Genomic DNA, 23,135 nt, shown 5'->3' on the forward strand with positions numbered 1-23,135 from the left:
AGATCCTTCTCCTTATTAACAATATCCAAGAAAGTGTCAACAGAATTATATAGTTGTGTTTAGGATTGTTTTATTCTACATGTAGTCTTATATTTTGTTATGCTAAAGAGTATTTGGCAGTCTCGGAAACATTTGAACAGCTCATGCAAGTCTTTTGCATTGTTGCATTATCGTCTTGACTTGCTACCTTCCTAGATATTTCATGTCCGCAAACTTGACACTGTAGTTCGGTATATATTTTCATCTATGTCGTTTATGTACACGGTAGATCATAAACAGGGTGGGTCCAAGGAAAGAGCCTTGTGGTACTCCACTGGGAATCTTTTTCCAATCAGAATGTACTCCATTTATTACCACTCTTTGTCATCTGTCTTCAAACCAGTTGTTACTCCACTTCAAAATCTTGCCAGCGATACCATGTGCCTGGTTCTTAGAGGCTAGTTATGCATGTGGGACTTTGTCAAATGTCTTGGAAAAATCCATGTACAACACATCTACTGGTGAGCCTTGGCCCACATAGTCTGTTACCATCTCAAGGAACATGAGTAGATTTGTCAGGCAGGATTTTCTTTCCATGAAAGTGTTGTGATACATTGATAAGACTGCTCGGTCAGGTGTAGTTTTCTGCTGCACTTTTTCTACCCTTGTATACTGGGGTGATGTTGGCTGATATCCAGTCCCTCAACACTTTACTTTGATCCAAGAATTTCCTGAATAAGAGTCACAGTGAGGTGCAAATCTCGTTTGCCACCTCCTTTATCACCTTGGTCTGTGCTCCGTCCACTCCAGGAACTTTGAGTTTTTTCAAGCTGGCTACTTTTCTTTTGATGATATTTTCTGGAATTGCTATCTCTCTTAATTCATTTTCTCCCCTGGTGTATACATTTTCACGGGTACTGACATGTTACCCACCATCTTCTGTGAATACTAATGCAAAGTATTCTTTTATGGTGTCGTCCTTTAGAGGGCTGAAAAGTATATTTGGTGTTCATTTTATTCCTGGTATACTCACAAAAGGACTTGGGATCTTTATTAATATTTTCACAGAAAAAAAATTACCATACAATTTTCCAGACTTGTGGCTTCGTCAACCTTGAGCTGTGACCCCTAGTGTAGGTGGGGCAGGCATCTGCCAGCTCCAATTATGGATAGTCTACTGAGTAGTGCCCTCAGAGATGTATATGAACTTCTTTAATCACCCCTCGTCTACCTAACTGCTAGACAGTTGCAGAACTTGCAGGTAATCTAATCTCTGGGTAACTGAGGTGCGCAAGGGCAAGGGGTGTCCCAGGCTCTCAGCTGAATAAAATTATCTGGCCCTAGCCAAAATAAAACCAGGTGCACAATTAATTTTTATGTTAAACAGCTCACAAAATGAAAGGGTTCAAAATTAAAACACGAACTATAAAAGCAACAAATAAACTTCAAATTTAATAATATAATCAAGAATTCAAGAAAAATGTTATTAGCAATCGTACATCGAAATAAAAATAAAATACTGTGTACTGAGAAGTGAGGAATCGCATTTTTCATAATTTTCGTCACTAATTGGGTGTAAGGCTGTTGTGCTGTGGTTGAGTTTAATTCTGGTTTCATAAGAATTCGAAATGTAGGTCCGCCCTGGAAGGTGTATGATAAGTTACATAACATCACCACATGACTACCATTTAGTATTATACAGTCATCAGCAGAGCTACAGCACCCGGCCTGTGTTACTACCACGTTAAATCTTCCTTGGTTGCTAGGTTGAGAGTATCACTAGGAAGTAGTTGAAAGTACTACTAAATAAAATAATTGGATTTACAACTTATAGCATAATGTTACTGAAACTCACAAAATGCAAAAAAAAAAAAATATATTCAGTATCCGAAACATTTAGAAAAGGTTTGTTACCATATAACTGTATATACACATAATTTCCGGTCATGAGATAGTAATATCGGTGAAAGTTAATCTTGATAAACTTAAATAGTACTGGAAGTTTATATTTGTAACTGAGTAAAAATATAATTTAATTTGAAAGTTGTTATAAATATTTTCTTGTATAGAGTAACTAAGGACAAATTGATACCTGGGAGTGTGGTAACAGTCGCACCTGGCCATCAGCTGATCAACATGGCTGTAGCTAAGTATATAGCCTTTGCTGCCTTCATTATACTGGCCGTAAGTGCTCCAATGATTGATATTTTTGTGGAACAGTAATATGGACTCATCAGAATATTATTATCTTTAGATATGTCCACTATTCAATGTGTTAAAGAGCTGGAGTATGGTAATATTGCAGTAAACAGCAACTATAGAATTACGGAAATTTACTAAACTCAATCGATAAAACTATTTTTGTCTATGATCATTTTCTAATATTATGTTAGGTAACACATTTTTTTTAATCAGATTATTTGGTTGCTGTAATCTGCAATTTTACCAAAAAAAAATTATTATTGGTTAATATTCGTTTAATGGCTGTGGCAAGATTTTCGTATTTAGTTATTCTACGTTTAGTTACGTTAGGGTTCAACAGTGATTTAGAAGTTGAAATTGTTATGAGATTAGATTTTTCTTGTATTTAGGTGTGTTTTATTCATATCTGGCCTTTATTTCTTGTGCCACAGCTATTAAACAAATATTTACCTTATTTTAATTGTAAGTATTTTGGGGTAAATTTTTACCTTGAGACAGCACAAGAATATCAGGAATTTTATCCTTACTATAGGTGGTTTCAACAATTCAAACAATTTTCTTCTATGACTTTTCCCTCGTAATTGACCTAACTAACCTCCTATCCAGGGGGTGCCGCCTCCCTGGATACCCCAACATAGTAAGTCGTGGCTAATATGCGACTCGTGACCGTCAGCAGTTAGGTAATTATGAGGGGTGGTTTTAGACACAGTGTTGTATGCAGTTTACTTTCACTTCTATTCATTTTCTAGTGCAAATGCTTAGTTTTCTAGATAAAGGGATTATCAGCTGTGATGTGACAGATGTAAACAATGTACATTGTAGCTTTTCGGTAATTATGAGGGACGTGGCTGTCAGTGGTTCGGCATTTATGAAGATGGTTTTAGACAGATTTGTACGCCGGTTACTTTCAGTTCTGTTAATTTCTTGTGTAAAAGCTTAGTTTTCAAGGTAAAGGTGAGTTGAGATATAGGTTAGGTTGGCACATGATTTCAGCCATTTTCATATTTTTCCACAGCATGATACAGCATCCTCTAATAAAATAAGTGAAAACTGGGTATTTTTAAACCCATTTTCAATGAAAAACAGCAGAAGGTCACTATTCAAATAATTACCAAGTTGTTTGTGAAAGAAATGTCATAAAGAAAAGTCTTAGAATTTACCATAAATACTTCTCCAAACAATCTGCGGAGTCTGTGTGTGTTGCTGTCTGCTCTGTTTGCCTACAACTGACATGCTTCAACAGAGTTTCTTTCATTGGTACCAGATATCATAATAACCACATTCTATTTAACATGGGGGGGGGTTGAATATGCTAGATATTTGATCCCTTTTTACTAAGCTAATCATAGAATATTAAATAATGATATTGTTGCAGGGAACTGGTATAGCTGTAGGCTATACGGGTGCAAGTCTTCTGACATCATATGTGGCGTATCTCTCACCTTGGGTGCCTGCATGGCTGTGGATAGCAGTGAGCATAATTATGGGACTAGGAGTTGGAATCACAGCTACAAGCACTGTTGGAGCCATTACCACTTTGGCCCCTAAACCACGAGCATTTAAAATTGTAAGTATTTTATATTTTCATACTGGCACAGTACAAACTTTAATGCAGTAGTATGTCATTTTACTGAACTCATTATTGCATACGAAAATCCTGATTACAGTAGTGGAAATTCCCAAATAGTGAAATTTTTACTACAGTGGTACACTCCCCCGTGCCTCCCAGGTATACTGTATACTGCAGTGGTCCCCAACCTTTCGTAGGCTCTGGGCCACATTTATCATTATAAATATCGTGAATGGTACCAAAACTTTGTATCTACATTCAAGAAAGAAAATCTCATATATATATATATATACAAAGCTCAAGACACAGGACAATGAAGCTCGTAACAAAGTAACAAAAAACATTTGACTGTCTGAATGACTAGTAAGCTGACAAGTGGTATTAATGATCAATTAAAATTTGAGGAATAAAAAAAATTAAGATTGTTAGGAAAGTTTTGTTCAACAGATTTATGCCTTCTTTGTTTTATAAGTGCTCTATTGTATATCTTTAGATTTGTTAGATTAATAAGAGTGAATATTTAATGTTAATTATGATTACAGTTCTTGTGTTGTTCATAACAGTTTTCAATTTTAATCAATAATTTGTTATTAAAAAGCCATTTTTCAGTGTATGCCAACTGCAGCAGTTGGCATACACTGTAAAATTGGTTTTGAAAACAAACAATTGATTAATATTTACATTCTGTAATGTATCAAGACAAGATATATGTGTCAAATATTTCTTTTTTCAACAGTGTCTTTCTCTGCTTCTGTCGATGGTGGTAACAGAAATAGCAGCCACAGTAATAGTTTACCAGAAACAGCACATACTTTGCCAGGCTCTAAGTAACTATATGGACCACTCCATGAAGGAAACACAAGTGGACTATGGAACTAATTTATCTGATACACAGCTGTGGGATGAGATCCAGTTGGAGGTAAGCTTTTTGTTCATGGTGGACTCATGGAAAAGATGAAAACTACGTATCTTTGTCGGCATTAAATTGCCTACTAGCTGAGTTACCCAGTATTACCGATCTTTTGGTGAAGAAGATAAATGAAAAGGAAAACTAATCAGAGACGTGACCGATCGCCCAAGCGGCTAACGAGCCGATCAGTGGCGAAGAGGATGAAAGTAAAGTATTACCCAGGTTTGTTTCCGAGGGGCAATGCATTGCCTGTTTCCATAACTACACTATCAGCTTCCCAATGTTCATCACACTATTTACACAACATTCACTGCACTCATCTACTCTACATCCACTACATTATAATCTAAACTACAGCCACTACGCTATCATCTATACTACAATCAATACACTACATCCTCTCCACTATCTACAGTACAGTACATCATCTAAATTACATCAACTACCCTTCCTAAACTACATCCACTATACTATTTGCAATAAATCCATCACACTGTCATCTACACTATATTTCACTTTATTATCCTTGGGCAGAGTTCAGTGCATATGCAAAAAATAACCATACAAATTTTCAGCTATGTCGAAAACAGTGATCATTCACAAAGGTCGACATTTACAGGGCCGACCTCCTTCCCCCCCAGTTTAGATATTTTTAATGAGGAGGTTCCACTTTTAGGGATGGGACACCCCCCAAAAAAAAATCTGCAGTTGGCAAGATGTATGGGAAATAGGGGGTTAGGTTCCATGGCCACAGATAACACTCTTCAAAGCCTAACTCTAAGTTGCCTGTTCCTTCACTAAACAATGCCTGTATTGTACATTGAATTAAATTTGAGTGAATTACATATAAAATAGTTTAATAAAATTACATACTACTGTACAGTATTTTAAAATTACATTTTGCATTTTTTTTAATACCTATTTTTCTGGTGTCATTTATATCTGACTTCATATGACTATGGTATGAAAATAAGACATTTTGATATTTAATTTGATTAGGAGATAAAAATTGTATGATAAGAAAAACTATTTTTTGTAAAGCAGTTTTGAATATTGTTCACCTGTTCTTCTTTATCCATAGAGATGTGCAGCTTGATAACTTAGGTAGGAATATAGTTGGATGAATAGGATTGAATTACTCTGATATTGTTCTCATAGATTATAAACTTGCAGATGAACTGCTGTGGTGTTGATAGTTACAAAGACTGGTTTCCAACGGATTTTGGCAATGGCACGGATGTCCCCGACTCTTGCTGCCTTGTGGTTGAACCTGGTTGTGGGAAGAATATTGCAAGTTCAGTTGATCCCGGTGATTATATTATAACAGAGGTGAGTAGTGTTAATGTTTGATAATCTCCATTTATCCATATCACATTCTTTCTGGTTAAATCAAATAAGATGTGTACCAAGCCTCACAGTGTATCAAAACTTAGTGTATTAACCCTTTTGATGGAAATCCTGAGCAGGAAGCTGTACCCCACCAGTGTAAAGGAAAACGTTAAAAATGAAAAAAAGCGGAAAAAATATTTGACCTTTCAAATTTGTTGTCATATTGTAAGGGTTCGTTTTTCCTTACTTCAGATTTATTCTATTTATTCTTCTTTTCTATACTTCTATTCTTAGTCTCTCTCTCTCTATAAGTATCTATCTTATATTTCTTTGTTTATATTTTCTAAGTCAGTATTCTTTTCTTTACTACATTTCTTGTTTCATATACCGTATATTATTGTATTTTCTGAATTCTGTCCTTACTTTCTCTCAATTATATCCTGTTTTAGTTATATTCTAAACCATGGATTAGTCTGGGAAACCATGTCATTATTATTATAACACTTATTATACCTACAACGGTAGCCTGCCACCACCCAGACTTTTATTAGAATATACCATATCTCATTGAACTGTTAAGTAGCGTGCTAGCGAGCTTCTAGGCATGTGAGTTATAATAGTTATTTTCTGAGAACCAATGGGTAGAAGAAATAGAGCGGTGATACTTGTAGTTTACTTATCCAATATTTATTAACATATGGAGTGAACAAGATGTTAATTAATTACACTCAAACAAGACTGGACCACTTAGGTCTTACTTTACACACAGCAAAATAGATCTTCATTACTTATTACATCATTGCACAATTGTTATATTATTTTATTGTCAATACAGATGATTATATAACACACTCGACAAGATCCAAAATTAAGATATTATTAAACACATCGTGTTAGTTCAGACTGAACAACATGTCACTTTACTAGAATTCAGTGGTAGTACACCTGGTTGGTGGACTCGACTCCTATAACACGGTACCACTAGTAACACCAACATTCATGGGTTCAATACTCAACTTGGGATAACTATATTTCTGCTAATTATCCCCAATCATAGATACCAATACTGCTCAATACATATAACCAAGATCAATGGACCGGACAAGAATGAGTCCACTGGTTGTTTACAACACCGACAGCCGAAACTCGCTCTCAAGGAGCGCCCGGGGGTAGACTCGGTACAGTGTCTTCGCACAGCGTTCCCTGATTAGTCCCGTCCTCGAATTCTAATCTCGCCTTATTAAAGACATCCTTCGAGGACCATCTTGTCCATAGGCGACTACCGAACCTCGGTAGTGGTGCCAACACAGACAGTGCCTGGAGATGCGTTGAGGAAGAGACACGAGCTTGTGAGTCTTCCTTGTGCATTCGTATATATGCGAGCCTGGGGCAGTTCTGGCCTACGCATACATACCAGAAAGACTAATCTCACCAACAACAGAAATTCTATTCAACTCGGTCACTGTACACTCAACTATGAACGCCAGTGTCACGGGTCAGGTGAATTTCTTATGTCTATTTTTATAATCTAATCAGAGATTGAGTTTGTCAGGAAAAAGTGAAATGGACGTTAAACACGCACTAACAACTCTACTTACCGTAAAATCACAAACCACAGCCAAGGAATTCTTCCCGGGGGAGCCATTAGGTCTTGGAGATTTTGAGTTTGACAATCTTTTCAGGAGATTAATGACTTTCTTAAATAGACAACTGACACTAACTACAAACATCAGATTCTCTGATGTTTGGGCATCAAAATAATCTAACATCAGTAGCACTTGGAAACTTATGGCTATCCCCAAGGACGATAAAAGGATATGCTATTCGTACTGACAGACTTGACACTCACTTACTTGACAAGTTTTACCAACAACAAAGACAGTTGAAGCTTTCAACATCACTCACAATGGATCTTGAATGTTCCAACTGTAATCAGACATATCTAAGTTGCCTCAACATATGCAACCACAGTTGCAATTTCAAATTCTGTGTCATTATACTAAGGAATAACGAAGTCTCGGGTGCACTCAGTGGTGGGCACGGTTCCGCTAACCGCAAATTAGCAAAGCTAACTTTCTCGTTAGCGGATTAGCATTTTCGCTAACTTTGAAAACCATTAGCGGACCAATTAGCTTCCGCTAAATTTAGTTCCGCTAACTTTAAGTCCGCTAACAAAATTTATACATGTTTGTTCCTGTCTGTCATAAGGGTGTGACGCCGCGACGCTTGTTTCCAACAGCCAGTCTGGCACGCTTGGCTGATTGCATGTTAGTATGTGTAAAGTTTAGAGTTTTCTGTTTATTTACATGACTAAGACCAACAATACAGCAGACAATAACGTGTTATTGGTGTTTCCCAACTTACACAAACACCATGAAATGCAATGAGACTCCTGCACACTGATGTATTATTTTCATGGTATTGTTATTTAAGATAATTATGTTTGACATCTTTCTGGCTATGAAGATGCTTATGTAATTAAATTATATATTCATTGGGTCATAAATCCAACCGTCATAAACGAACACCATGGTATGTAGAGGCCCCAGCCCATTCATCCCTGTACGTGTAGTAAGTGACATGCTTAGGTTTCAGCAGGAGGTGGGAAGGACATGGAAGAATACAGAATGACCGATGCATGTGTGTGAGGTTGGAAGGGAGGTTGTGTTGTGTTGTGTTATCACAGTGGCCTATTATCTCTTAAAATTAAATTCTGGACAGTTAATATGCATAGAATGGTTCAGACTTGTAGCATAAGCTTAAAAAAAAATTTAATGTACAGTACTACAGTAACACATTTTACTCATAATTTGTGTTTTGTCCTATGCATTTATATCCTTACTTAATATATTTGGTGTTGTAACTGCACAGTTAGTGGTGAGTGTTGCTGGTGATGATTAGTGTTGGTTTTTAGTGGTAATGGTGAGTGTTGGTCACCACCAACACTTACCATCAGCAACAGGTGTTTACAGCCGACTTGTATGTATTACAGAATTTCATTTTTTATGTAAAAATTACTTGGGTCACAAATATTCACTATATTATGTGGAAATCAGTCATATAAAGAGTGAGTGTGTCAAGTTAGTTGAATGCTACAAGAAAATTTTTACATACTGATGAGAGCGCTGATAGGCTGTGAGCATACTTGGGTACGTCGAATGTTCTGGCTTGCAACTTTTGTTTAGTATTATGGATTTTCTTAATTTTTTGTTTTCTCATAAAAAATAACTCCAAGAGAGGACAAAAGAGCTCCATAAAGAATCAGTGTTATGCAGGGTTGGGCTAATTTGGATACGAATGTTCCTTTATGTTTTCTTTAACGGACTTGAGTCCGTAATATATGAACCTAGTCCAAACGGGTCAGAGTGTCCGTTATACACGGTGTCCAGTATATTGGGGGTTTACTGTATGGAGTCTGCAGTTTCTTAAAAACAAAGGTTTTGAAATAAAAGGGCAAGTTTCCATAAAGTTGTGTGACTTACAATTTTGTCATCACAGAGGTTAAATGAATTGCTAATATACTAAGACTAGGTAAAGTGATTTAAAAGCCTACTTACTTTTTCCTAGTTCATTTTTAGCATCTCTGCTCATCCTCCTTTTTCTTCTGTGCATCTAGTAGTCTTTCCTTATTGATTCCTCTCATAATTACATGTTTACCATCTTTTCACACCTAAATTAACCTTCCTCATTCGCTCTGTAGAAGATAATATCTTTAGCATATAATTATAATGAGCACAATTTTGAAAAAGGCATTTTATGGTATTTTTCTTTTCAGGGTTGCCGTCTAACTGTCATACATGCCATTGGACTTGACTACCACAGTCTTAGCCGGGGAGTATGGCTGCCTGTGTGTGCTATGCATGTTGCTCTAGTAAGTAATAATATATGTATCTTCATTCATAACAGTGTTTGTACCAGTCTACTGGATTTTAATGTGGTTTTGGGTGGTATATGAAATAAAATGCCAAGACAAAACACTAAAAAGGATCCCATCTGAATGAAAGAATCAGTGGGTGTACAATAGGAAGAGGTTACCCTGATATACAAATGATATGTGAGAAGAACGTCATACTTAGCACTCAATACTGTATTGTACAGTAGTTGTTTTTCAAATCGTAGTTTTGGGTCGATGTATTTTTTATTTATTTTTTTACTTCGTTACAGTATTGAGTGTTTACTGAGAATGTAACAACCCTCAGTAGACTTGTATCCTACTAAGAAGTTACTCATGAATGCTTTTTAGCTCTTGCATCAGTATAGCAAGAAAGGCATTTATGAATAAAAAATTAGACTGTGATGTTGGCCATCTAAGTGTAATACATCTTAAAAATGGAATTAAGTTATTGTTGTGTGTTCATATGGTTTCAGTAAACAGATTGTGGAAGTTGATTTTATGATTTTGAATTTTGTACTAGTACTGCCAAGAAGATATTACACTGATTCACCACTAAAATACCTGTTGTGATATTTTCTGGTGAATTGGCTACCTGTTTTTATCATAACTTTAACTTTTATACGGTAAATGTAAGGTGTATAGCAGAATGTAAATGATCCAGATAAGCTACTAATTCTACTTTTTGTTGAATAGATGGTTCTGCTGGTGGCCACGGCCATGTTCCTGCAGGAGAGCTACACAGCCAGCAACCTCCGTATCTACTCTGTGTCTGCTGTTCTCCCAGCCAATGCTCACAAGTACCAGGCACTTGATAATAATTTTTAGGAGATGAGTTAAATATGCTTAAAATATCACAAGCCTTAAGTTACCCAAAATATAGAGGCTCATAGGATACAGCTTTTGGACCTATGAATAATCTGGTGAGTGTAAAACATAGTAACTATTTTTGCAGATTAGAGAAAATAATTGTAGGAATTTCACATAAATTTTCTTGCATTAATTGTTTCTGTTGTAAAACAAGATAACCTTTTGCTTATACTGTACAGTATAAGAAAAATATTAGGAGGCGCACACACACAAATTGGGCTTGATATTTATTCGTCATTGAATTTTTTGTATTTTCTGTATGTAGAGAAACTACACTATTTTAGATACAATAATCCCTCTGCAATTCCTAATTATAGGGGTCAAGCCTTTCTGAGCTTGGGAGGAATACAGATTAGCTAGAATTTTATGAACACAAGTGTTTGTGCAATGAATCACGAGAGAACAGTGCAGGTTAGAACCCAAACTACCGTAGGCAGCAATAAGGCACCAATTCTTGAATCAAATTCTAATCTTACGGTAATTTTATCAAATTAATTCCTTTGTGAATATGTTGCAGAATGGTAAAGCATCCATAGTGTACAATGCAGTGTTGATTGTTGTATTTATACCATATGATAACTGCAGTAATTTATAAATAATTTTTAAGGTAAAGATTACAAATGGCAGAATCAACATTTGAAATAGTTATGACTTAAGCGGAATTAGCTGGTTAATTTCAAGAATATTTCTTTCAATTTGGAATATACACATTATTAGAGATTTCAATACTTGATTTCAGAAGCACCAAAATGCTAAAATTACGAGGAATCCTAAATTTGGGAATGCAGAATTTTAGTGTAATCACTGTACACTCGCTGGCAAAATACTCTCATGGTAGCATCTGAGACAACATAATCATACATAAAGGCCAAAAATCATTTATATAAGTAACACTGGTGTGAATTGGTAAATGGAACACAGGATAGGAGACTGAAACAGAGTGACATGATCTGAATATCTATAAGAGTACAGTAGTGCTGCCAGACGTCTCAAGAGTATTTTGTCAGTGACTGTACATTGAGAAGTAATTTATTTTACACTCAGTTTTACTCTCTTCACCCCCTACATCATCTTTCAGTTTTTTAGTACATATTCTTATGTTCCATATATACATATATATATTTTTTTATGTAGCATTAAATTGGAATTTACAAATGCACTTGCCAATGAACAGCACTGACACAGGCACACTGTGCACATATAGTACATGCACATACTGTACACTCATGCACTAACATGCTCATACCAAGTTACATATTCACTGTGTGTGTGCGCATTAGATTTATACTGAATATTTCTTTGTGCAGTGGGTGCTCAGAAAGGTATTAGAGGTAGTACCGGGTATATATATATATATATATATATATATATATATATATATATATATATATATATATATATATATATATATATATATATATATATATATATATTATATATATATATATATATATATATATTGTTTTATGTTAACATGTGGGAGAGTATGATCTGTGATAATCATAATGCTCTCCTGTATTGAAAGGTAGATATATATAAAGTTTTGAAAATACAGTACAGGGGTGATGTAATTTTTTTATTTAACTGTGGAATATTTAATTGAGGTCAGTGTTGTGGAGTAGATATCAAGTTATTTAATGTACAGCTCTATAGACACCACTAAATAAGACTGCTGCAAGCTTTCTCAGGTGGTACCTTTATTTGTGGCTTCTATCAGGTGTCATTCATTAAAAATTCAAAATAGATTAATATATTAAATATAATTCAATGCAAAGAAGCTATTGTACATTGAAATTTGGTCAAAACACAAATTAAAGAGCTTTCATATTCCAAGTTATCTAAAACAATGATTAATGATTAGTTATAAGTTAGGTGTATTTCTAGGCTGTTAGGTGTGATTCTTGGCTGCTGTTAGGTGTGATTCTCGGCTGTTAGGTGTGATTCTCGGCTGTTAGGTGTGATTCTTGGCTGCTGTTAGGTGTGATTCTCGGCTGTTAGGTGTGATTCTCGGCTGTTAGGTGTGATTCTCGGCTGTTAGGTGTGATTCTCGGCTGTTAGGTGTGACTTGGCTGCTGTTAGGTGTGACCTGTTAGGTGTGATTCTCGGCTGTTAGGTGTGATTCTCGTTGTTAGGTGTGACTCGGCTGCTGTTAGGTGTGATTCTCGGCTGTTAGGTGTGATTCTCGGCTGCTGTTAGGTGTGACTCTTGGCTGCTGTTAGGTGACTGCTATTAGGTGTGATTCTCGGCTGTTAGGTGTGATTCTCGGCTGTTAGGTGTGATTCTCGGCTGTTAGGTGTGATTCTTGGCTGTTAGGAGTGATTCTTGGCTGTCAGGTGTGATTCTTGGCTGTCAGGTGTGATTCTTGGCTGTTAGGAGTGATTCTCGGCTGTTAGGAGTGATTCTCGGCTGTTAGGTGTGATTCTCGGCTGTTAGGTGTGATTCTTGGCTTTCATGGGCAGAAACTATGAACTGCACTATACTCATTCTATATTGTAGTTTGATTGTTCAATAGGGCTCCACTTTGGGGAGTCCAAGAATAATCATCTTTCTGCTTATTCATCACACAAAATTCTTGACCATATTGTTTGTAACAAGTTGCTATTCTTGAAAGTGGAATCTCTATACAAGTTGTCAGGTATATTTAGTGTATAAGTAATCACAGTTTGATGACTAGCTGTAGCTCTTGGTCCCTGGTGAGTTAAAAGCTTTTGACCATAATTATTTTTTACAACCAGTCACCTTATTCACTTGAGATTAAAACTGGGTACATGTCACTTGTGTCCCCCAAAATGGTTAGCTTATGGTCAAAAGTAAATAACCTCTATTGTCTTCTAATCGGTTTAAAAGATTCTGGTAATTTTTGTCATAATCACCTCATTTATTTGCAATTAAAATGGGAAACACCTTTCATGGGTTCTCAGAGGTGATTACCATAAAGTCAGAGTTTACAGACTGGCCACTTTCTATTGACCTTGTGAGTTTTCCAGCTTTTTGTTGCAATTATTCACTCATTTGCTTGATATTAAACTTGAAACTGATTAGCATTTGGTCTTATTTCACAATTTGCCAATCTTTCCTGTTCATTGATAATTTGACATATTTCAGCCTTTATTTGCACTTGAAAAGAGAACTAGAATCTCTCTTCTGAATTCTTAAAAAGTCTTTAGCATTGCAATCTATTGTTCTAGTCATCTGAAATCAAAGCAGGGTCAACTTCCCTTGAGTGTTAAGGAATGACTATATAAATGGACATATAGGGAAAGCAAAATCAGCATTTAATAATCTAAAAGGCTTAATGAAAAGAGACATTAACTTCAATTTGAGAAAAAGGCTGCTGAAAAGCTTTACATGGCGAGGACAATTGTTTGAGACATGCATAGATACTTGCAGGCCTTTGAAATGTGGTGTTATAGGCAAATGCTAAGAAGCTATACTGATGGGAAAACAAACAAAGAAGTACTAAGCTGAGCAAAAACTTCAAGAGAAATTCTTGAAATGCACAAAAAAAGAAAAATGGGTTATTTGGTCACATAATTAGGGATGAGAAGATAATAACAGAAATAATAATGGGCAAAGCAGAGGATAGGAGGGCCAGGGGAAGACAGAGACTGGATTGGATGAATGAAATTAAAAACTGACTTCCCAGAGAGATACAAAACCTTAGAGATTTAGTAAAAACAGCCCGAGAACGTTGAGAGTGGAGGGCTGTGGTCGCCAACCCTCGTATGTGAGGATGGTACTCTGATCCATTGATATACATGGACATTAAATAGTGGTTCCTCTGCTATGGTTGTTACCATTACTAGTTTTCTAGTTACATATCTTTAAAGGAAATTTTTACATTCTTGTACAGGCTTCCTCATATTTAGGAAGTTTAGTAAAATAGAAAATGGTGAGAGTGTGTGATAAAGGTATTGGCTGAGTTTTGGACAGCAATGAGCACCATTATGGGGCCTTAATTAGTTTCAGTTATGAAAATCTGTCTTGTGCATTCTTAAGAAACAGTGGTACTTGTAAAATACAGTGATATAAGTTGAAGTACATTTGATGAAAAACTGTAGTAAGTTTGTCTAATTTTCTCAAGACAATAAAGCATTTTCTACAGAATTTTGTATAAATATGGCAAAACAAGTTATTAGATGTAGAAAATTAAATATGAAAAGTTTCATATACAGTACAGTACAGTAGTTCACATAATGAATATGAAAATATAATATTGTGCAGTAGTCATTCCATAGAGCAGAATAAAGCATGCAGGTTGATTCTGCAAAAGGGAGGATTCTGCTAAATTGAATATAGTTATACATCTGGCACTGTAGTGGATATGTTCATGAAATCCACTTTGTTCTCGGAAACTTCTTTGTCAGAGTTGGATTTATAGGGGAATAGGTTCCAGTCCTTTGTTATTCTGTATTGTACATAAGCCAAAAATTAACGAACAGCTGTAATTAAAAAAATAATGATACATAGCACAACATAAAATACAATAGCACATACTTTATGTGTCAAAAATAGCTCTGGGCAATGCCAAGAGTGAACCATACTGGTCCACACATTTCAGCCAGTCAGCTGACTCAGATGTGTGTGGCCGATACACTGCATTCTGTGTATGCCGTGGTGATGTCACATCGGGCCCCAGGGAATGGAGCACGGTGCCGCCTGGGCTGGCGATATAGTTACAGCAGCCCACAGCCTCGACACACATGTTCACTACCCACACAAACACAATCATGCTCAGCATTTTTCTTATTTTACAGTTTTATGTTATATTTTCTTTATTTATTAGTCACATTCAAGTATTGAAATGGTTTTTCACAACTTTTACAGTTCATTATATGTAATAATGGCAACGTGTCTAGCCATCTCACAGCTGACTGGCAATGTGTTGTGGGGAGTTCTATTATTACTTACAATGATTATTTTACATGATATTAGATGCTCTTCATACTACTGTACTCATAAGTCAGTCTCAGACACCGAGTGATTAGGCAGTAAGTGAGAGCAGGTTGTCACCCACCTTACAACCGTCAGAAATGACAAAAATGCCCAACGAGGCCATGAACCCAAGGTAAACATATCCAACCATCCATATGTATACATCTTATGATTTTGCATATATATATATATATATATATATATATATATATATATATATATATATATATATATATATATATATATATATATATATATATATATATATATATATATATATATATATATATATATATCTTTCTTTTTCAACTGGGTTTGAGGGGATAAGTGCAAATAGTGCAAATTGGCAGTGTATTAAGAAAGAGAACATGAGTCTTGTGGCTGACATTATGGGAACTAGGAAAATATTTTCAGTTTTGTGGATCATGAAATAAGACTGTTCTTCACAGGTTAAAATTTATATTGGGATATGAAAATACATTACTAAAACATATGTTCACATAGTGTACATTCTACATTAAATCCTTCAATATTTTATGTAGTTGATGGAAATTAGAAATCTATAAAATAAATGTGACAATGAGGATGCCTTTAAATATGAATCTAGTATTTTGGGGAAAATAAACTTGGTTTAAAATTTTATAATACCGTACATGTTTTTTATTATAGATGGTTTATAGAAAATTTTGGTTAATTTATCTTTTATTATTTAATACAGTGGTCCCTCAATTAACGAACACAATTGGTTCCACAGAGTCAGTCGTTAACTGAATCCATTATTTCAGTGGTTCCAACTCACAGAAAAGGTACATACAAAGTACTGTATACTGGGAATAAAATTAACAAAACATTAAATATAAACAAAATACAGTACTGTACTGTACAATATACTGTACAATAATAAATAAAAAACAATGGAATACTGTATTTTAACTTACTTTGACATGTGTATGTCATATTCCTGGCAGCTTTGTTTACATAGCAAACGGCTGATTGTAGAGGCAGCCGATGATGACATGCCATATTCTATACAGAGTGCATTGGTTCTAATGCCTTCTTTGTATTTCTTAATAATTTCTGCATTGAATATTATCAATATGTTAACTAAATTTCAGAATGACCAATAATTTTAATGTAAAAATGCAAAAATATTCAAGAGACCAACAAACTCGATGTTTACTCCACTGTAAACAAAGTTAAACTGAGAAGCGTTGGTGGGCAATTCGATCAGCTGATGGGTGCACAAAAATACCCTGTACTGTATATATCAATATGTTAACTAAATTTCAGAATGGCCAATAATTTTAATATAAAAAACAAAAATGTTCAAGAGCACAACTTTCTCGAAATTTACTCTACTGGAAACAAATGTAAACATAGAACCGATTACTGTATTGGCAGACTAGCCAATCAGCTGATGCGCAAACCAAAGCGTGTTTCTCGTAAGGCTGTAGTTAATAGAAGTTGTACTCGTTAATAGAACTGAAAATCCTTATGGGAGCTAATTCGTTAACCGAAATCTCGTAAATTGAATCACTTGTTAATGGAGGGACCACTGTATAATTTTTAATATCACCTCTGAAGTCTTAAACTTTTAAAAATTTTCTGTGCAATACTTGTCGTAGGCTAAGGTTCCCTAAGTTTTAATATAGCTAATGTAACTACAGTATGTATACTAATTGTATTATTAAATGTGAAGTGTTTGGGTGGTTATTTTTATGAAAATGAAATAAATCATTTACATTATTTTTTCTAAATGTTTGTGATTACACTGTTAAACCTTACAGGTAATTACAGTAGAGTTGGTCACCTTGCTGCTTCATAATATAAGATATGAAACTATAAGACTGTAAGGAGCCTCCTATCATAGTTCTTGATGAATTTTACAAGTTTGACTTGTGGAAAGATTGGTCTGAATTAGTGAGAAGAATATGAAGTTATAGTATGCATAAATACAGAGATGTTTTACATGTGCAATATAGAAACACATCCTTGGGCGTAATACAAACATTACCAGAAAAGGACATTAACTGAGGAAAATGCCATCTCCTTTTTCTTGCATCTTGAAGCTGAATCACCCTTGGACCTGTGGTTCTCTGAGAGATACTGCAGTGTACTTCGTTAGTGTTAGGATAGGGGTGAAACCTTTATAGTGCAATTCCTTTGTATTAGTCAGTCAGTCATATCTGGCAAGGTTCAAGAGGAAGCCTTTAAAACCGGCATTCACTGTTAAGCACAGAACTGTGATCGCCTGCAGACATGGTGATGGAGCCAGTGTGGGACCTGTAGAGAATAGAATATATACCAGGTACTTTAATGACCTGTGACCTTATTGTTAGTACAAATATTTTTTTAATGTGTCAAGTAAAGGCAGCGTGACTCACCATGTGTCAAGTAAAAGCAGGGTGACTCGCCATGTGTCAAGTAAAGGCAGTGTGACTCACCATGTGTCAAGTAAAGGCAGGGTGAGTCACCATGTGTCAGGTTAAGGCTGTATGGCACCATGTGTCAAGTAAAGGCAGAATGACACGCCATGTGTCAAGTAAAGGCAGTACTTCATGACAGAAAGCATGCCACATAACTAGGGTGAGATAACTTTCTTCAGTCTACTCAAAACTGTTCTATAGCTGCAAACTTCCTGAACTGAGAATTGTTATTTCGATTGATTTTCAAAAAGCTTAAACCCCAAAATTAGAATGAAACATTATACTGAACTACAGTACTGTACTTTGAGATACCTGATCCCCTTTACTTAGAGGATAGCTCTAAGACACATCCTTACCTGAATTTTCTGATAATCTTGATTTACTGCTGAAATGCAGCTCTGTGGGAAAAGATAAGAGCGTCCAAGTTGAAGTCTTCAAGGAGAGGCCTCCAATATTTGCAACACAAGTCAAATTGATCTTCTGGTTTTTAGATGGTAGCGAGGAATAGAGATCTCGAGCAACACTAGAGGGGCGGGAATATGAAGAAGCTATTGGTGATATCGAGGACAAAGAATATAAGGATTCATGGGCTGATCGTCTTTCAGAATGGGTGTGTGTGTAGGGAGGTGTAAAGGGATTATTACTATAGGGCGCTGCATCGTGAGATGAATAAGGTTCCTGCCATTGTAAACGGTAATGTATATTGGACTTAGGGTTACCGCTAGACATATTTCTTCTCGTTTCTTGTAAGATGTAAGAATGATACTGTGGGAGTGATTTGGGGAATAAGGTCTTTATACTCTCAGAGTTTAAGTGAATGGAGAGAGTTGAAGATGAGTTCCATATCATATCTCTTGTATTTCTACTCGGTTTGTGTTTCATGACCCAGCCATCTTCATCCTGGAATCAAAGTAAACATATCAAATGCTACAAAAGAATGATGTAATTAAAGTAAGAAATAATTGTATATTACATTATACATCATTTACAAAGGGAAGTTAAGTCTGTTTAATTTTGAAGCTAAAATTATTAAGGGATACTTTCCCCTTTAAAGGACAAAGTATCCCTTATGTATTTTATTCCGGCTAATGCCAAACGATTTTATTCAGCTGAAAGGAGCTCATGACTGCTGAATGGTTAGACAATACCTCAAATAAAAAATATAAACTAACCATATATCTTAACTGCAGTACTACAGGTATTTAGTTTTCAGCTTTTTATTTTGGAAAAAATAAATTATTGGCTATAAATTAATTGCACATACCTGTAATGTCAAAAGCCATAAAACCTAAAAAAGAAACCATACTATTGTACAATATCTTGTTTAGATGCTGCAGTTTCTTTGTTTCCATACACCTTTTACTTTTACTTCATCCTCTTTGCCACTGATCGGCTTATCTGCTTGGCCAAGTCTGGTCTTGAATGAGCTCACAACACTCTCTGGCAGATTGTTCCAAAAGTTCACAACTCTCACCCCCAAAAAAGTTTGCCCTGATAATTTTCTGAACTTGTGGGTTCTTCAACTTGAGGCCATGACCCCTAGTGGGATGGGCATCCTATAGTTCCAGGTATGAACATTTGACTGAGTACAGTAATGTTCCCTGAAGTGCTTATAGACTTTTATTGAGTCATCCATTTCCCATCTGTAGTATAAGCTAGTTAACTGCAGGCGTTCTAATTTGTCTGGGTAACTGAAGTGCCGAAATGTAGGCACCAGTCTGATAGCCCTTTTTTTGGACAATTTCAGTTAACTGATAGTCTCTAGCATATCTGGAGGACCAGATGGTGAAAGAATTTTGTACTCCAAATGGGGAATCACCTCACTTTTGAAGAGCATTATGAGGGACGAACCATCGAGGCATGTGAACGCCCTTCTTACAAGACCTACTAGCTTAGTCACTTGATTTACACTTTTCTCACAGTGATCTGATAACTTCAGTTCATTGTCAACATGTACACCCAGGTCCTTTTCACATTTCACATTTGTATTCACACTGTTTCTAATGGGACCCACTTTCACTTTTCAATTTTGCTTCTTCATCCTGTTGGGACATGTAATACACCACCTTACTATTGGTACGACCTTGGTGCATCCTTTTGCATTTCGTGACATTGAATTTTAACAGCTATTCCTGAAGCCGACAGATATATTCTTGTTGCACTTTACAATCCATTTGTTTCTTAATTTTCCTAAATAACTTAAACTTTTATCGACAATCATTTGTATGGAGAAGTGTATAGCATCTGGCATATTATTTATGTTATTACTTGTACTGTGCTGCTACAACTAAGCTCTTTAAATGTGTAACAAGGTTAGAATTAACACTAGACCATCAACAGTTAAAAATTATGAGATAAAACTCTTTCATTTACGAAACAAATATTGTATACAAACAACAATGGTCCCAGTACACTGCACTGTAGTACCCTGTTTGTTACAGGAACACATGATGATATCATGTCATTAATCTACAAACTCTATTTACGGTCATGAATAATCTCTGATTTTGTTCCACGCCTGGACAATTCCCTGAATTCCGTACCCTTCCAGTTTTATTTTCAGCCTTTCATGTGGTACGGTGTCAAAAGATTTGGCAAAGTCTAGATATGTATAGTAATCTCCCCATTAGCTGGATTAATTGGTGCAGAGCGGTTCTGGGTTGGAGAGATTTCTGGGTACTGAGATGAATTTTCTCATCTTGGGGAAAAAATTGCACTACCCTGGAATTTTTCCTGGCACTGGCTAAATGTTTCTGCAGTAGGACAGACTCAGAGCTTTACAGTATTTATTTATGCAAACACTACTGTACACATATAATATATTGTAAATAAACAAGATATACAGTATGTACGTACTACTGTATACACTATACAGGTCGACTGTACTGTACTCGCCAACAGATGCTGTCATCTTTATCTTTTGAGGCAGGCAGGTCAAATGGTGATATGATGATACGGAATAGTCTGCTTTTGTCCTGTACCAAATCCTGTAGCAGGTGTTGTTAACTGTTACTCTCTTCTCCCTCCATGAATGAGGTATTGTTTACTGTACAGTATCTCAAAAAAGTATCTGCCAGGATGGGTCCGATGACTTCCGAAATGCTACATCCAACTCATGATGTCCCGTAGGGTTGATATGCGTGGCTCTGTGGCATACTGAGCCTACTACAGTACATATGGTAACTGAACATCATATTAATTAAGCCAAAATAAATGTGCATTATATTACTTACATTTAAGTACTGTATATACAGTACTGTGCCAAAATAAATGCATGTCCCCAATATCTACCCACCAGCCCGGCATGCATCCTCTCTTTGGAATATCTCGGAAATTCATTCGAATGTCCGGAACACATATTTTCACAGAATTTTCTGGAAATATGTTGATGTACAATAATATCTCAGAAATTTGTAATGGAGAGATTACTGCACAGTATTATCAATATTACCACCACGCTCGAGGATCTGTGTCCACACATCCAGCACCTTAAATAATTACGTCAAGGAGCGTCCAGGCATACAATCGTGTTAGCTTTTTACAAAGTTGTTTTGTAGTAGATGTTCCTCCACTGCATAATGTATAACGCTCTTTAGTACTTTACACACTACAGTATGCTGGTCAAACTCATTGGCCTAAAATAGTTCATGCTATGGCGATCTCCAGTGCTGTGTCATGAAAATAAAATGCTAGGGTAAGCAAATAACATTGTCAATGACATCATACTACTATCAAGTACTATAATTCTATTGTAGTACAATAATAGTCGTCTATGAAACTGAAACAGAACAAAACTGTAAGATAATTAAAAGTTATTTTTCGTTTGTCTTTAGCCTTCATTTATGACACCAATGAGACATTTACTTTTACTTTTACCTTTATCCTCTTCGCCACTGATCGGCTTGTTAGCCGCCCTGGCGATCGGTCACGTCTCTGTCACGCACTGTTGGCAAATACTGGGCATGCACCGGTTCCTGAATGTATCTGAACCCGCTCCAGTGTTGGTCAAGTCTTGTCTTGAAAGAGCTCACACTCAGTGCCGTCACAACACTAGATAGTGTTATACAGGCCCTGCCAGCCAGAGTATTGCTATTATCTGGGGTGTGCTGCAGCTAACTTAGTCTTTTTTCTTTTTTTCTTTTACTTTTATCCTCTTCATCACTGATTGGCTCGTTAGCTACTTAGGCGGTCGGTCACGTCTCTGCTATGCACTGTTGGCAAGTACTGGGCATGCACTGGCTCCTAAATGTATCTGAACCTGGTCCAGTGCTGGTCAAGTCTGATCTTGAAACATCTCATACCTGGTGCCGTCACAACACTCTCCGGCAGGTTGTTCCAAGAGTTCACAACTCTGTCATGTTAAAGGTCTATGTCAAGCTAATATGTTTCACCTGGGGGGACAATACTCAGGTAGTGAAAAACATTAACAGATGTTAGATGAATTGTACAAAAAAAAAAAAATTACCATTTACAAACAAGTTAAAAATTTAATTATTTTTTCATTAACTCAGCCAATACAGTATCTACATGTGTATATCAGAACTATTACCAAAAATACATATTACAGTAAAGTGATGGCATTGATGTAAAGCTATAAAGTATACAGTAACTGATATAATACTGTACTGTTATCTATTATTATGAGCAGTTATGAAACATTAATCATGTTACAATTGTAATATGCAAAATTCCTGTTTAAAGTCATATAATTTACTCTGTTGGGAAATATTGAAGATCATAAACATATATATCTCTGAAAATAATAAATTGTAGTTACCGTAATCCGGTGATCATTGAGGAAGAAGGTAAACACAGCAGGCGGGCGAGAGCCGAACACCTGACAGTGGGCGTGAAGCTGCTGGTTGACGTGGTAAGCGCTCAGCACACCTGTCCAAGTAGGGCCATCAGCTGGCACCTCTGTCATGGTACACTGAATAGTCAGTTTACACCTATAGTCTGAATTATTTTATTATTGAGAGAGAATTCATCTTATGGAAAACAGATAAATCTATTGTACTGTAT

The 23,135-nt window shown here is 35.9% G+C and overlaps 2 protein-coding genes across 45 annotated transcripts; one reads left to right on the top strand and one right to left on the bottom strand.

The window, feature by feature from the left end:
* Positions 1-2,034: 2,034 nt before the first annotated feature.
* Positions 2,035-13,793, top strand: LOC121869976 (tetraspanin-4-like). Of its 44 annotated transcripts, none has more exons than XM_042371603.1 (9): positions 2,035-2,163; positions 3,557-3,748; positions 4,488-4,670; positions 5,835-5,990; positions 9,766-9,861; positions 10,579-12,810; positions 12,846-12,865; positions 12,906-12,971; positions 13,006-13,793. In XM_042371603.1, exons 1-6 carry the CDS (start codon positions 2,116-2,118, stop codon positions 10,708-10,710), a joined length of 807 nt encoding a protein of 268 aa, XP_042227537.1. In that variant the 5' UTR covers positions 2,035-2,115; the 3' UTR covers positions 10,711-12,810; positions 12,846-12,865; positions 12,906-12,971; positions 13,006-13,793. The 44 variants fall into 44 exon arrangements, with proteins under 44 accessions (XP_042227537.1, XP_042227540.1, XP_042227565.1 ...); XM_042371606.1 differs by having other exon boundaries at positions 13,046-13,793; XM_042371631.1 differs by lacking the exon at positions 12,846-12,865 and having other exon boundaries at positions 10,579-12,687; positions 12,731-12,790; positions 12,926-12,948; positions 12,986-13,793.
* Positions 13,794-17,051: 3,258 nt separating this feature from the next.
* On the bottom strand, positions 17,052-23,084 carry LOC121869902. The gene is made up of 3 exons (XM_042371467.1): positions 22,891-23,084; positions 18,470-19,013; positions 17,052-17,970 (listed from the first exon to the last, which is right to left on the bottom strand). Exons 1-3 carry the CDS (start codon positions 23,035-23,037, stop codon positions 17,864-17,866), a joined length of 798 nt encoding a protein of 265 aa, XP_042227401.1. The 5' UTR covers positions 23,038-23,084; the 3' UTR covers positions 17,052-17,863.
* Positions 23,085-23,135: the final 51 nt, after the last annotated feature.

This window comes from Homarus americanus, unplaced genomic scaffold (assembly GCF_018991925.1).
Source record: "Homarus americanus isolate GMGI-L3 unplaced genomic scaffold, GMGI_Hamer_2.0 scaffold14467, whole genome shotgun sequence".
Classification (NCBI taxonomy): domain Eukaryota; kingdom Metazoa; phylum Arthropoda; class Malacostraca; order Decapoda; family Nephropidae; genus Homarus; species Homarus americanus.